This window comes from Corylus avellana, chromosome ca11 (genome assembly GCF_901000735.1).
Source record: "Corylus avellana chromosome ca11, CavTom2PMs-1.0".
In the NCBI taxonomy this organism is placed as follows: domain Eukaryota; kingdom Viridiplantae; phylum Streptophyta; class Magnoliopsida; order Fagales; family Betulaceae; genus Corylus; species Corylus avellana.
Window position 1 is genome coordinate 13,646,820 of NC_081551.1, and position 10,890 is coordinate 13,657,709.

Sequence of the window (10,890 nt, forward strand, 5' to 3'; positions counted from 1 at the left end):
AAAATGTCAAAAAATTGCCAAAACACCCTTCGAAAAAACCTTAAAATCAAACTTTTACTAAAAAACATTTTTTTGACTTAAAAGCTTTATTTCTCAAAAACAATCTCAAACATACTATAATTCTTCTATACACTTCCTATGCTTGTATGGTATGAGAGAGAACCTTGAAATGGCAATTATAAAGTCTTTCATTTCAGCATCTTGACAGAAGAGAATGGACCCCAGAAAATAAAGAAACGGATAATGCCTGAAATCTTATGCAGAACATTTGAAATTACGCCATCTTCTTTGCGGAGTGCATCAAGCCTCTCAACAGCTGCTATTCTGTCTTTGAGAACCTTGTTCTCCTTCTTAAGCTGTAAAATATAAAATTTTATAGCTTAGGTGTATCAATACATATTTACTTAATTTAGATTGTTCACATTCTCATTATCTGAAATCTCTCTTAATAAATAAGGGGATTAGTCTTGGAGATTGCTTGAAGAAGTTGACTGTGAACTTACACTTCGATGTTAAAAAAGAAATATAATACTGGTATATATTCCCACCTTCAGCTTTTCTGGCTTTTTAAAACTTTTTTGTTCTTTTTATTTTTTTTAATGAGCAGACGTCAAATAGGCAACCAAAATTCATTGATATGATGCTTATGAGCCCCTGTTTCATAAACTAGTGAAAACTTATCACTTACCTCTTCAAAATTAGGCACAAGCTCTTCCAATTCGTGTTGTAGTAAGGAAATTGTCCGTAAAGTAACATCTGCATAACCTGTTTCCAGCTCTTCAACCGAATACGGATCAAAGAAAATTCCCTCCAGAATGAACAACTCTTCGAGTAATTTCACATCTTCAATATCCAATCTCTCCCTCAACTGGATGAATGAAAGTTGTTTTAGAAACTGCAAGTCATGTAAAAGACTTTGAAAATGTACTACATTGGGTCATATTAAGAGTTTCACAAATACTTCTAACCTTGTTTAAAATTCTCTCGCATGATTCATCTTTATTTGGATAGAGAACTTCTTGCTTCTTAGCAAGTTTATCATCATTGCAGTTAACACGTGGTGATGACTTGATATGCTTTGCCCTGCCCCAATATCCATTTCCACAAACAGAACAAAGATCATAAAATTCAACCAAAGAATGTCTATCTCCAGAACCCAAAGCTGAGTTCATGTCGATAATTGGAAAATGTTGCATTTCTTTGGAATGATTTCAAGTTTATCAGAACTAAAAAAGTTGGTGAATTATGTAAATTAATATTTGTTGCTATAAAGGAACCAGAGCCATAAAGTAGTACTCAATTAGAAAGAAAAGAAAAGTGTCATTTTGCTACTAGGTAAATCTTAGCAATGATAATAGTATGCTTTTAGAAAACCGTGGCCTTAACACTAAAGGAGTTTGAATTAGCACCTCCCACCAAACCGAAGAGTGGATAGGCTCTCTGATGCATTTGAAGAGCTCGGTGAGCAACAACACAATAAAGCAGTTCTGGTGTTCCCACCCTGCAAGATGAGAGCTGAAGATCATATCTTACCAACCAAATTGATACTGGTACGATGAGGAAAGGAGGGTGAGAAACTAACAAGTGCATCCTGTAGAATCCGAGTAAGCTTAGAATCACGATATGGGATGTGGTTTGCTCTGCCTGAGCCACATGTCAAAGCATTTATAACATTCCCAAGGGCTGAGAGGGACTTGTTGATCATTTTAGCTTCTTCAAGAACTCTCCCTTCAGCCCCCGTTTTCTCCACTTTCTCTGATCCTGCCAAGTCCACAAGGACTAGTTTCCCAGTGTTCACTCTGTCCATAGTAGTGAAATTTTCAAAATTAAATCATTACAAATCTTGAACTGATTCAAAAAATACTACCTCTTCTCGCCAATTAGTTCTTGTTGGACTGTGAAAATGTAAACAGAATGACTTCTACTGCTGGCCATGTTCATTTCTGTCTATGCTAAGGTTTGGAAAGAATATTTAGTCACAAAAAGCCAACATTACTTCCACCCAGGAAACAGTCTTTTGAAACATTGCGTAATCAAGAAATACAAAGAGTTGCAAAAGAAAAGTAAAGCAGGATACGGGTCTCTCCAACTGCTCTGTTAGCTATCCCAGTCTATGCATTTTCAAAGTCAGCTTTAAAAATAAAATATACAACAAAATCGTCAAGCAGTTCTTGACTTACCGATAGGCTTTCTAGTGCTTGCGCAGGATCCAGTATAGAGATCTGGAAAGGGAAGGCTCTTACAATTGGGAAAAAAATCTAACAGCAAAAGATATAAACAAAATGGATCTAATGAAAATGCATAGAGAATGAAGATGGTCTGATCAAATTATCTTTCTGCTGACAATGATTTGTGATGGATATCTTGAATAAGACAAGCCTGACTACTCTAGTGTGTTTGTTGATACATTTGTGACCTTTCTAGAGTTTTGTGTATATGTGTGTGCATGTATTTCTACAAACATTGTGAAAGTGGTGTTCAAGCATATTGGGGATTTGAAGCCAGGTTTATGGCACAGCTGCATCATATTAGAAAATTAGGACGACCAAGTATAAACAAAATTGCACAATGATATTATCATAATAAGATGGGCTCACCTCTGTTGCTCCAGACAACAATATCCCTTGTACTTTGCTCTCCTTAATCTGTATATGGTCCTTGGATAAATCAAGGAGGTCCCTGAGTAATGTGTGGGAAAGATCAGTAATGATCAAGAGTTCAAGACTGAGGTAACATCCCCAAATTTTTTGAAGAAAGTACAGATATAATCAAGACTATTAAGATGTGTTAAAGTTAAGGGAATCAACCATTTGGGTGATAAGTACCTTACTTTTTCCATGTAGATCTCTACCTGGAAGAAGCACAATAGATTCAAAAAATTACAATTAGTCATTGATATTGACATTATAGCCAATGCTAGCCCATAGTGCACGATAAAGGAATGTGCAAGTGTCTCAGTACCATTGACAACTTGATAGAGTATTTTGCTATTTTATCAAAAGATTTAATATGCTCAAAAAGTCCATCTACTACTCTTGGAAGTATCCCTTTCTTCTTCTCGTCACATTCTAGAACGCCAGGCCCCTTATCGAAAATGACATCATGTATTAGCTTTATTAACATCTGTGAAAGTCATTTCTAGAATATGTTTGTGATTCATTCCATTACCTCCATACTATACGTCTTTCCAGCTCCAGTCTATCACCAAATTGCATAAACAAAGTTCATCAAATTAGAATTAGTCAAATGATCGGCAACTTAAGTTACAAATCAACTGAAGAAAGTATGGCAGAAAAAATTGTCATCCTATATAAGTGCTTTGCATCATAACCGGTGGATGTGCAAGTGAGGAAAACCATGTGTTTACTTCAATGCTGAAAGAACAACTACTTTATGATTCCACGGGAACTTGTTTGAATATAATCTTTATTTAGCAGTTCAATTCACTGAATGAAACACAAAATGCAAAGATTTACAGTGATAGTTGAGAACTGTTTTTATCTTTTCTAACTAGTAAATGATTTGTGGTCTCAAGATATCTGAACTGTAACTTGTTTAATGCCTGCTTGGAGAGAAAACATAGCTATGTTTACATATGTGTCAATTGTCATGTATATACAAAGTCCAGATGATTGTGTATGTGATGCATGGAGGCATGTATAAATTACAGATTACCATAAATTTTCCACAGATAAGCAAGCCTTTGGAACAATTTCTACACAACTAACTACATGTTACCTGTCCGTAAGTAATAATCGTCCCGTTGATTGCATTAACAGCATCTGGTTCAATAAGCCAATCATATATAGATCCAAAAGCACAGCATAAGATAAAGATTTTATTTATAGCTGCATAGATATCCTATTAGTGAACCAATCAATTTCCAATCAGTTAAAATCTTCCCTCAATTTAGTCACAATGAAGATGAGTATAATTAAGGATTATGCTGATGAAGTTTCAGAGTTATCATATGCAAAGTACTCTAATGGTTTCCTCTATTTTCTTAGCAGATTAAAGTTTATGAGATATACCTCGAACAATAGGCAAAGCTAGAAATTCATAGACCCCCGCTTGCTTAGATTCCTCATAGAATACCCTATCGAAGCTGAAAGTGAAATCTTCCTCCTTCTCATCCTACAACACATTTATACAAATTGCTTAAACAAATCAAAGTCACATGCATACACGCACTCATATTACTTCAAATGAGCTAAAACAATCAGATTGACACACATAAATTCAAATTGCTAAAACAATTATATTCAGATGCACGGTCATTACTGAAAAATTAAGTAAATCAATGTCGGTGATATAAATTCAAGCAAACTGAGATTTTCAATTTCTACGATATAAATTCAAAGAAACTGAGACCTTGAAAAGGAAAGTTTCAGCGTCTATGCGTCGAATACAGACAGTATCGCCATGATCTCTTTTCTCTTTCGAACTCAAAGGCCTGAAGCGAGCACAGACCGTTATATTTGACATACTTTCGTTGTGCTAAGAAGCTCAATTTCCTAAAAACTTGATTCAAACCTGAAAACAAAAGAAAGAAGAAGAATTAATTTACATCTACATCGCAACGTCAACCAAAAACAGAATCAGTTGAAAAATAAAAACGAAAAAAGTGATGTGGACCACTGTTTGTATGCTGAGAAATCCAGCGAAAAGAAAAGAAAATGAAAGTTCCAGTACAAAATTGAAGCAATCTAGTTTCGTAATAGATGGAAAGCTTGCATCTATTGAGCTGAATACGCGTATTAAGAATTTATTCAAGTCCTGTTTTCTTTTCCTTCAGTTTCTTGGCAACCAAACAGAGTGAAGAGGAGGAAAAAAAAAATTGAAACTATCTCAAAGTTCTATTGGAAACCTGAAACCTCGATTTGACCAAAGGACACAAACTTTTATATCTATTTGGACGCCAAGAAAAGAAGGAATAGAAAGAGAAAATCAACATTTCTCTCAAATTTGCGTAAAATCTAGTCCGCACAATCCCGCCGCAAAACGATTTTGTAGATGGACAAAATTTATTGGATATAGACAAATAATTTCCTTTCTTTCCTTTTCCTTTTCTGAATTTTCTCGGAAACCAAACAATGACGAGAGAGTGAGAGAAATGTACTTAGGTATTAGTAGCGCTATTGGATGTGTTGGCGGGGATCAGAAATTTCAAAGTGGATTTTATAGGGTTGTGAGAATTGAGGCATTAAATACAAAACTGAATTGAACGGCGTCGTTTGGGTAACCCAGCGCCCTTTTGGAATTTGACAGTTTGTACCTCCATTTGTTTCTACAATTGCTATACATTTTTCCTGCAAATTAAGTCTTAAGAGTTCCTACAACCGAGTAAAGAGAGTTTTGATTAGGTATTTTGCATAAAAATATGCATAAACCAATGTGAATACTTTTAAGTAGGTGAGAAACACAATATTTCTTATTAATATAATATTATATTATTAACAGAGTAATGATATACACACTTCAACTTTTTATACACTCTTTTTCACAGTTTCTTAAATGATTTTTAAATTTATCATTAAATTAAAATCTAATAAAAATTATTTTAAATTTAAGAGTTAAATACAGTTTTGATGCTTGTGGTTAGGGCCAAAATTAAGCGGCCACCTTGATTTCAAAGTGTCACAAATGGTATCTAACATTAGGTAAAATACTAACTTGGTACTTCTGTCCAAGTTTCGTCCAATTTTTCAATAGAGCTCAATGTCACTACGCTTCAAAATGTGTCATATATGATATATATCCCATATGCCACATATTTAAGCCAACTTAACATATCATATGACATGGCTGTAAATTACAGGTGATACCTATGCTTTTGGTGCCACGTGTAGTGCATAAAATAAATAAAAATTACTAATTCCAAATAAAATAAAATAAAAAAAGTTGATCAAACAAAAATTTAAAATTAAGCGACTAGGAATTCTCAAAATTAGGGAAAATCTTTGAAAGCAGAGATCTAATTGTGCGTATTGGAGTGCTCATGGTGTTAGAGATTGAATGAAAGCTGTTCGATTTGAGGGTTGGAAGTTCAACGCCGCTAAACTACATTTTTTTTATTCAGAGATCTATGCGGGAAGGTTGTAGATCGGAGAAGCTTCAGAACAGTAGACAACTGCGTTGGTTTTTGGTTTTTATGGGTTGGGCGAGAGACGAGAGGAGAGTTGAGTTTGGTAATTAAGAATTTAGGATTATAGTCAAGGCAGTTATGTTTCAAAGTTTCATCCTCATAATCATCGACGAAGAACCAGAAGGATTGAAGACATTTTCGTTTCAAATGAGGTTGAACCAGTCAGCGTCGACCCAAAAAGATTCATCTAGAACCACAACGATTGAAAGATTTAAGGCAATAGTTGCTGAAGACACAGAAGATAAAATCTCCAAGGCATTCAAGGAGGCGACATCACAAAAAGCATGTCAAAAAAATGTTAGGGTTGCCCTTTGTTGGCCGAGCCACCCCCATGCCCTAGACCGGCTGGTCTAGGGTAGCCAAAGTCACTCTCATGCAAAATGGGTGTGGTTGGGCCAACCCTAAAGCTCTTTTAGGTTTCAGCCACCCTAAGGTCTTTGGGCATCGTTCAGCAATGTTGTGCAAATTTTAATATACTTGTAATTGAATGAATCGTTTGCAATAATGTTTTGCAAGTGGGAGGTCAAACCCACAAGGGATTGTATTTTTGAATAACAAATTTAAATCTAAATTAATTAAATCCTAACATAGTTCCAAAAGGTTTTTGGTTTTGGGTTTTTAAAACTAAAAGACAACATAAACTAAATAGAGTAAAACAAAAGATAAATGTACTAAGGTTTGGAAATTCACACTCACCAAATCAAAACAATATACTTTATGTTCATCAATATTTATCCGAAGTTCTTACAAATTAAATTTTATGTATGTTTTACTATGCTTCAAAAGATTAATCAAAACCATTCTATGTATCAATTCATTGTACAAATCACAAAAGGAATCCAAATTTAATTGAAACACCAGGTGTATCCGAATAACAAATCACAAGGTATATCCAATTTTTAAGTAAATAAACCAAGCAATCAATTATGTGAAGTTATCTTAAATCATCAAATGTATCTTTGAATCATAACAAGATATCCAAGAATTATTCCACACAGTGAAAATAAGTAAAACAATTGAAATTAAGCTCAATAAAATCATAATAATAAAAACTTACATAAAAGTAACGTCGTTCTTCATTAGTGAGGGCTTCATCCCCAACCTTAGTTGGGAATTTAACTCCACATAAATAAAACTAAAATCTAAACATAAACTAAACTAAAAAGAAAAACTCTAGAATTTTGCTCTTTGAGATTGTATATTTTCTTGAATGCAAAGAGGTTTATTTATAGACTTAGGAAAGTCTTAGAAGCCCTATTAAACCTAGATAATTCGGATGTCTATTTTCCAGTCAAAATAGAAGTCTGAAATCGGAATAGTATTCGTCCAAATTTGTATCCTTTTATTGCGGGGCGATTTTGGCATAGTAACCATCCGAATTAGGAAAATTCTATTTCACAATGATCTGTAGTATTTTGAGTTAGCTTTCTAATGCAGCTTGAATCACCTCAATACGATACATTAACGGAAAGTTATGGTTAAAGTACTAAGACATATGCAAAATATGAATTTGAATCCTATCCGATTTTGACTCCGATTAGAGAAATTTCACTTTAATCCTTTCCTTGATTGAGTTAAACTTAACCACATCATCTAGATCTTCTCAAAGTATACTTTCTTCCAAACTTTGCATTTTTCCCTTTAAAGATGCAATTTCTCTTTAACAACCTACAAAACACTAAAAACACAAAACATTAAATAACGACACAACTAAATGATTAACTAATGTAAATAAAGGTGTCCAAATATGCAATATTTGACACTTATCAGGCAACCCCCCAATGGCCAGCCACCCCCTGGGCTGGCCACCCCATGGCCAAAATGGTATGGCCAATCACCCCCAATTTTGGCTTAATAATAATAGGCTCATGTCATACTGCTTCGTGAGGTTTACGTACTAAGTCATTAAACTTACGTGGTTATTACTCTTATAGGAAGCTGGTTTCTAGAACCCAAAAGTGGTATGGTTGCCACTACAGACTTTTCCTTAAGATTTTCATGCTGTTATCAGGTTTGCCATTTTGTATTAGTTGCTCAATGTTTTTAAATTGAGGAATATACTTGTCCCTTTAATGATTAATAAACTTCGCAGATTCATTTTACCTTCCTATGCATTAACTCTGATGATGCTTAGAGGGGCAGTTCCCCATCTAACCACCAGTTGGTTAAACTGGGGTAATTGCTAGTAACCTTGTGTAACGGCCCATGAAAATCAATTAACTAGTAATTGACTTCATGGTTCATCTCTCAGCCTACATCCCTTACAGGAAAATACTTAAGGATCTTAACCTCTCATAAATAAGAGAAGATAATGGAAGACCTTAAAACTAAAGGAATAGAAAGTAATAACTATAAGCCACAAGTACAATCACCAAAGTAAAGATAAATCATCATAACACAAATAGATCTCCTGAATGTACTGGTTGAAGACTAATCATTAAAATAAACATATTACACGCCATAAAGATAATTGTCTTGCAATAAAGTAATAAGATCAACGCATAATTTTAAGTAATGCCAAAGGGATGACAATATCTATCATATCCGCCCATGTGGTTCCTCCATCATCCCACATGGACTTCAGCCACAGTGGATCCAAATCTTCAAAAATGACTCTAATCAAATCCTGAGCAATTACCCAAGTTTGGTCTATAGGCATCCTCTTCTAAGCTAGCTAAACCGCACAATTTGTACATCATGAGAGAAAAATAAGAAGGGGGTAAGTCCAAGGACTTAGTGAGAGTTAATGCACATAATACATACCATTTTAGTAATGAACTCCGTTTAGTAAAGAATGCAACATTTTAGGCATGACAGTCCATAGATGCAATATAATATAATACATATTATAATCATGAGTAACAGTAATAGTTCAACAGTATCGTTTACCCGAGATATTACCTCTTCTCAATAGAGTTGGCACTGTCCTGAGGAACTTGTAATGCAATGTCGGTGCCCTGACCATTGTATGCTACCTTCCATAACACTGGTAGCCCGACCGAGTTCGACCTCGGGTGACCAACGCTACTAATGATGTACATCCTGTAATGACCGACCTTTTAATTCGTTTTTGTAACGGATGTAAGCCAAATCCGTTACAAAAACCCAGCCTCCTGTTCGACCTTTTAATCAATCTCTCCAAACTCTCTTTTTTTGTCTTTGATTTGTCAAGATGTACGCAAGTTGTAGCTACTTACCGGACATTGGTAAAGAGTGCAATGAGTTTATGACTGAACTTCCATCTGAATATATTTTGCCGTTGGCTCTTCGCGGCTATCTACCGATGATAAGTTTTTTTATTTTTTATTTTATTTTATTTTTTCCTTTTTCTTTTTCTTTTAATGAAAGTAATGATTTATGGGGAAAATTCGCTTTACCCCCCTGAAGTTTCAGGAATTTTTTAATTCGAACCCCAATGTTTAAAAATTGGCAATGTACCCCTCTAATATTTCAAAAAATTTCAATTCAGACCTTCCGTTTGATGAGAATCAACAAGCACCATTAAAGGATCCATTGCATGTTCCAGTTGGGCCTATTACTAGAGAAAGATCCAAGAAGATCAAAGAAGCACTTTAATCAGCCGAAATGTCTTGAATCAGCCCATTAAGTACTTCTTTGATCTTCTTGGATCTTGCTCTAGTAATAGGCCAAATTGGAACATGCAATAAATCCTTTAATGGTGCTTGTTGATTCTCATCACCATTACTAATTGCCATTTAATTGGACGAAAATCATCCAACGTGGGTCTCACGTGGGTTTTTAATGCCCTCTATTTCAATTTTGCCCTCATTAAAAACCTATGAAATTACGTAATTACTCTCAATAAAACCTATTAAATTAAGGGTAATTACGTAATTTTATAGGTTTTAATGAGGAAAAAATTGAAATAGAGGGCATCAAAATTTCACGTGAGACGTATGTGGGATGATTTATGTCCAATTAGGTGGAAATTAGTAATGGAGGGTCTGAATTGAAAATTTTTGAAACATTAGGGAGTACATTGTCAATTTTTAAACATTGGGGTTCAAATTGAAAAACTCCTGAAACTTCAGGGGGGTAAAGTGAATTTAACCCATGATTTATTTTAGTTATGACTTAGCTTGCTTTTCTTGTATAGTATTTTTGACAACTGTTAGATCATTTATACCATACAGATGCACGATTAAGAGCCAAATGAACATCTGGAAGTCGGATACAGGTGGACATATGATTGAATTTGGTCGGAAAGGACGGAAGATGATACAACGAATGGCAGATCACCTTCGGAAACTAAATGTTTCATACAGGATCTGCGGTAACCTTATCGATAATATTTTTGTTCAACCCCTAGAATTGATGGTAACTTTCCCTTATGTTCCATATGTTAAACTAGACAAAGACCAATTTCATGGTGGTATCTGTGATGATACTATTCAGTTTAGGTATTTAGTTGCATATTTGGTTAGATTCACACTAGAGATGTACGTAAACAATATCTTGCGGCTTTTACTGACGATTTTTTTTTTTTTTTCCGAGAGTCTTAGTAATGGGTTTATATGCAAATGATGTACATACCGTACTTGAGCATGGCTTCTATGAGCTCTATCATGATGCAACTTTCGATTCTCTCGATATGATACGATTTATACAGTTAGTTGTGAATTACAAAAGCTAGGATACAACTCACTTTGAATGATATCTCGATTTCCATAATGAATCATATATACTACAAAATTGGAAAACCAAATGTCCTCGTCACCATTTTT

General features: G+C 34.6%; 1 protein-coding gene across 2 annotated transcripts; it reads right to left on the reverse strand.

Annotated features, from left to right (window-relative positions):
* Positions 1–75: 75 nt before the first annotated feature.
* On the reverse strand, positions 76–5,163 carry LOC132166244 (kinesin-like protein KIN-1). 2 transcript variants are annotated; one of them, XM_059577026.1, is made up of 16 exons: positions 5,120–5,163; positions 4,372–4,533; positions 4,032–4,134; positions 3,739–3,782; positions 3,169–3,198; positions 2,962–3,084; positions 2,826–2,851; positions 2,598–2,679; positions 2,181–2,222; positions 2,078–2,111; positions 1,868–1,943; positions 1,583–1,799; positions 1,410–1,501; positions 969–1,083; positions 689–868; positions 76–356 (listed from the first exon to the last, which is right to left on the reverse strand). In XM_059577026.1, exons 2-16 carry the CDS (start codon positions 4,483–4,485, stop codon positions 189–191), a joined length of 1,446 nt encoding a protein of 481 aa, XP_059433009.1. In that variant the 5' UTR covers positions 4,486–4,533; positions 5,120–5,163; the 3' UTR covers positions 76–188. The 2 variants fall into 2 exon arrangements, with proteins under 2 accessions (XP_059433009.1, XP_059433010.1); XM_059577027.1 differs by lacking the exons at positions 3,739–3,782; positions 4,372–4,533; positions 5,120–5,163 and having other exon boundaries at positions 4,032–4,103.
* Between the last annotated feature and the right edge of the window lie 5,727 nt (positions 5,164–10,890).

What these genes read in the sequence shown, in the direction of transcription:
- LOC132166244 (XM_059577026.1), bottom strand. Translation starts at nt 4,485, where the DNA reads ATGTCAAATATAACGGTCTGTGCTCGCTTCAGGCCTTTGAGTTCGAAA. An exon ending in GAACTAATTGGCGAGAAGAG is followed by an intron (nt 1,800 to 1,867) that starts GTAGTATTTTTT and finishes TACTATGGACAG; the next exon opens with AGTGAACACTGGGAAACTAG. An exon ending in GGATTCTACAGGATGCACTT is followed by an intron (nt 1,502 to 1,582) that starts GTTAGTTTCTCA and finishes CTCATCTTGCAG; the next exon opens with GGTGGGAACACCAGAACTGC.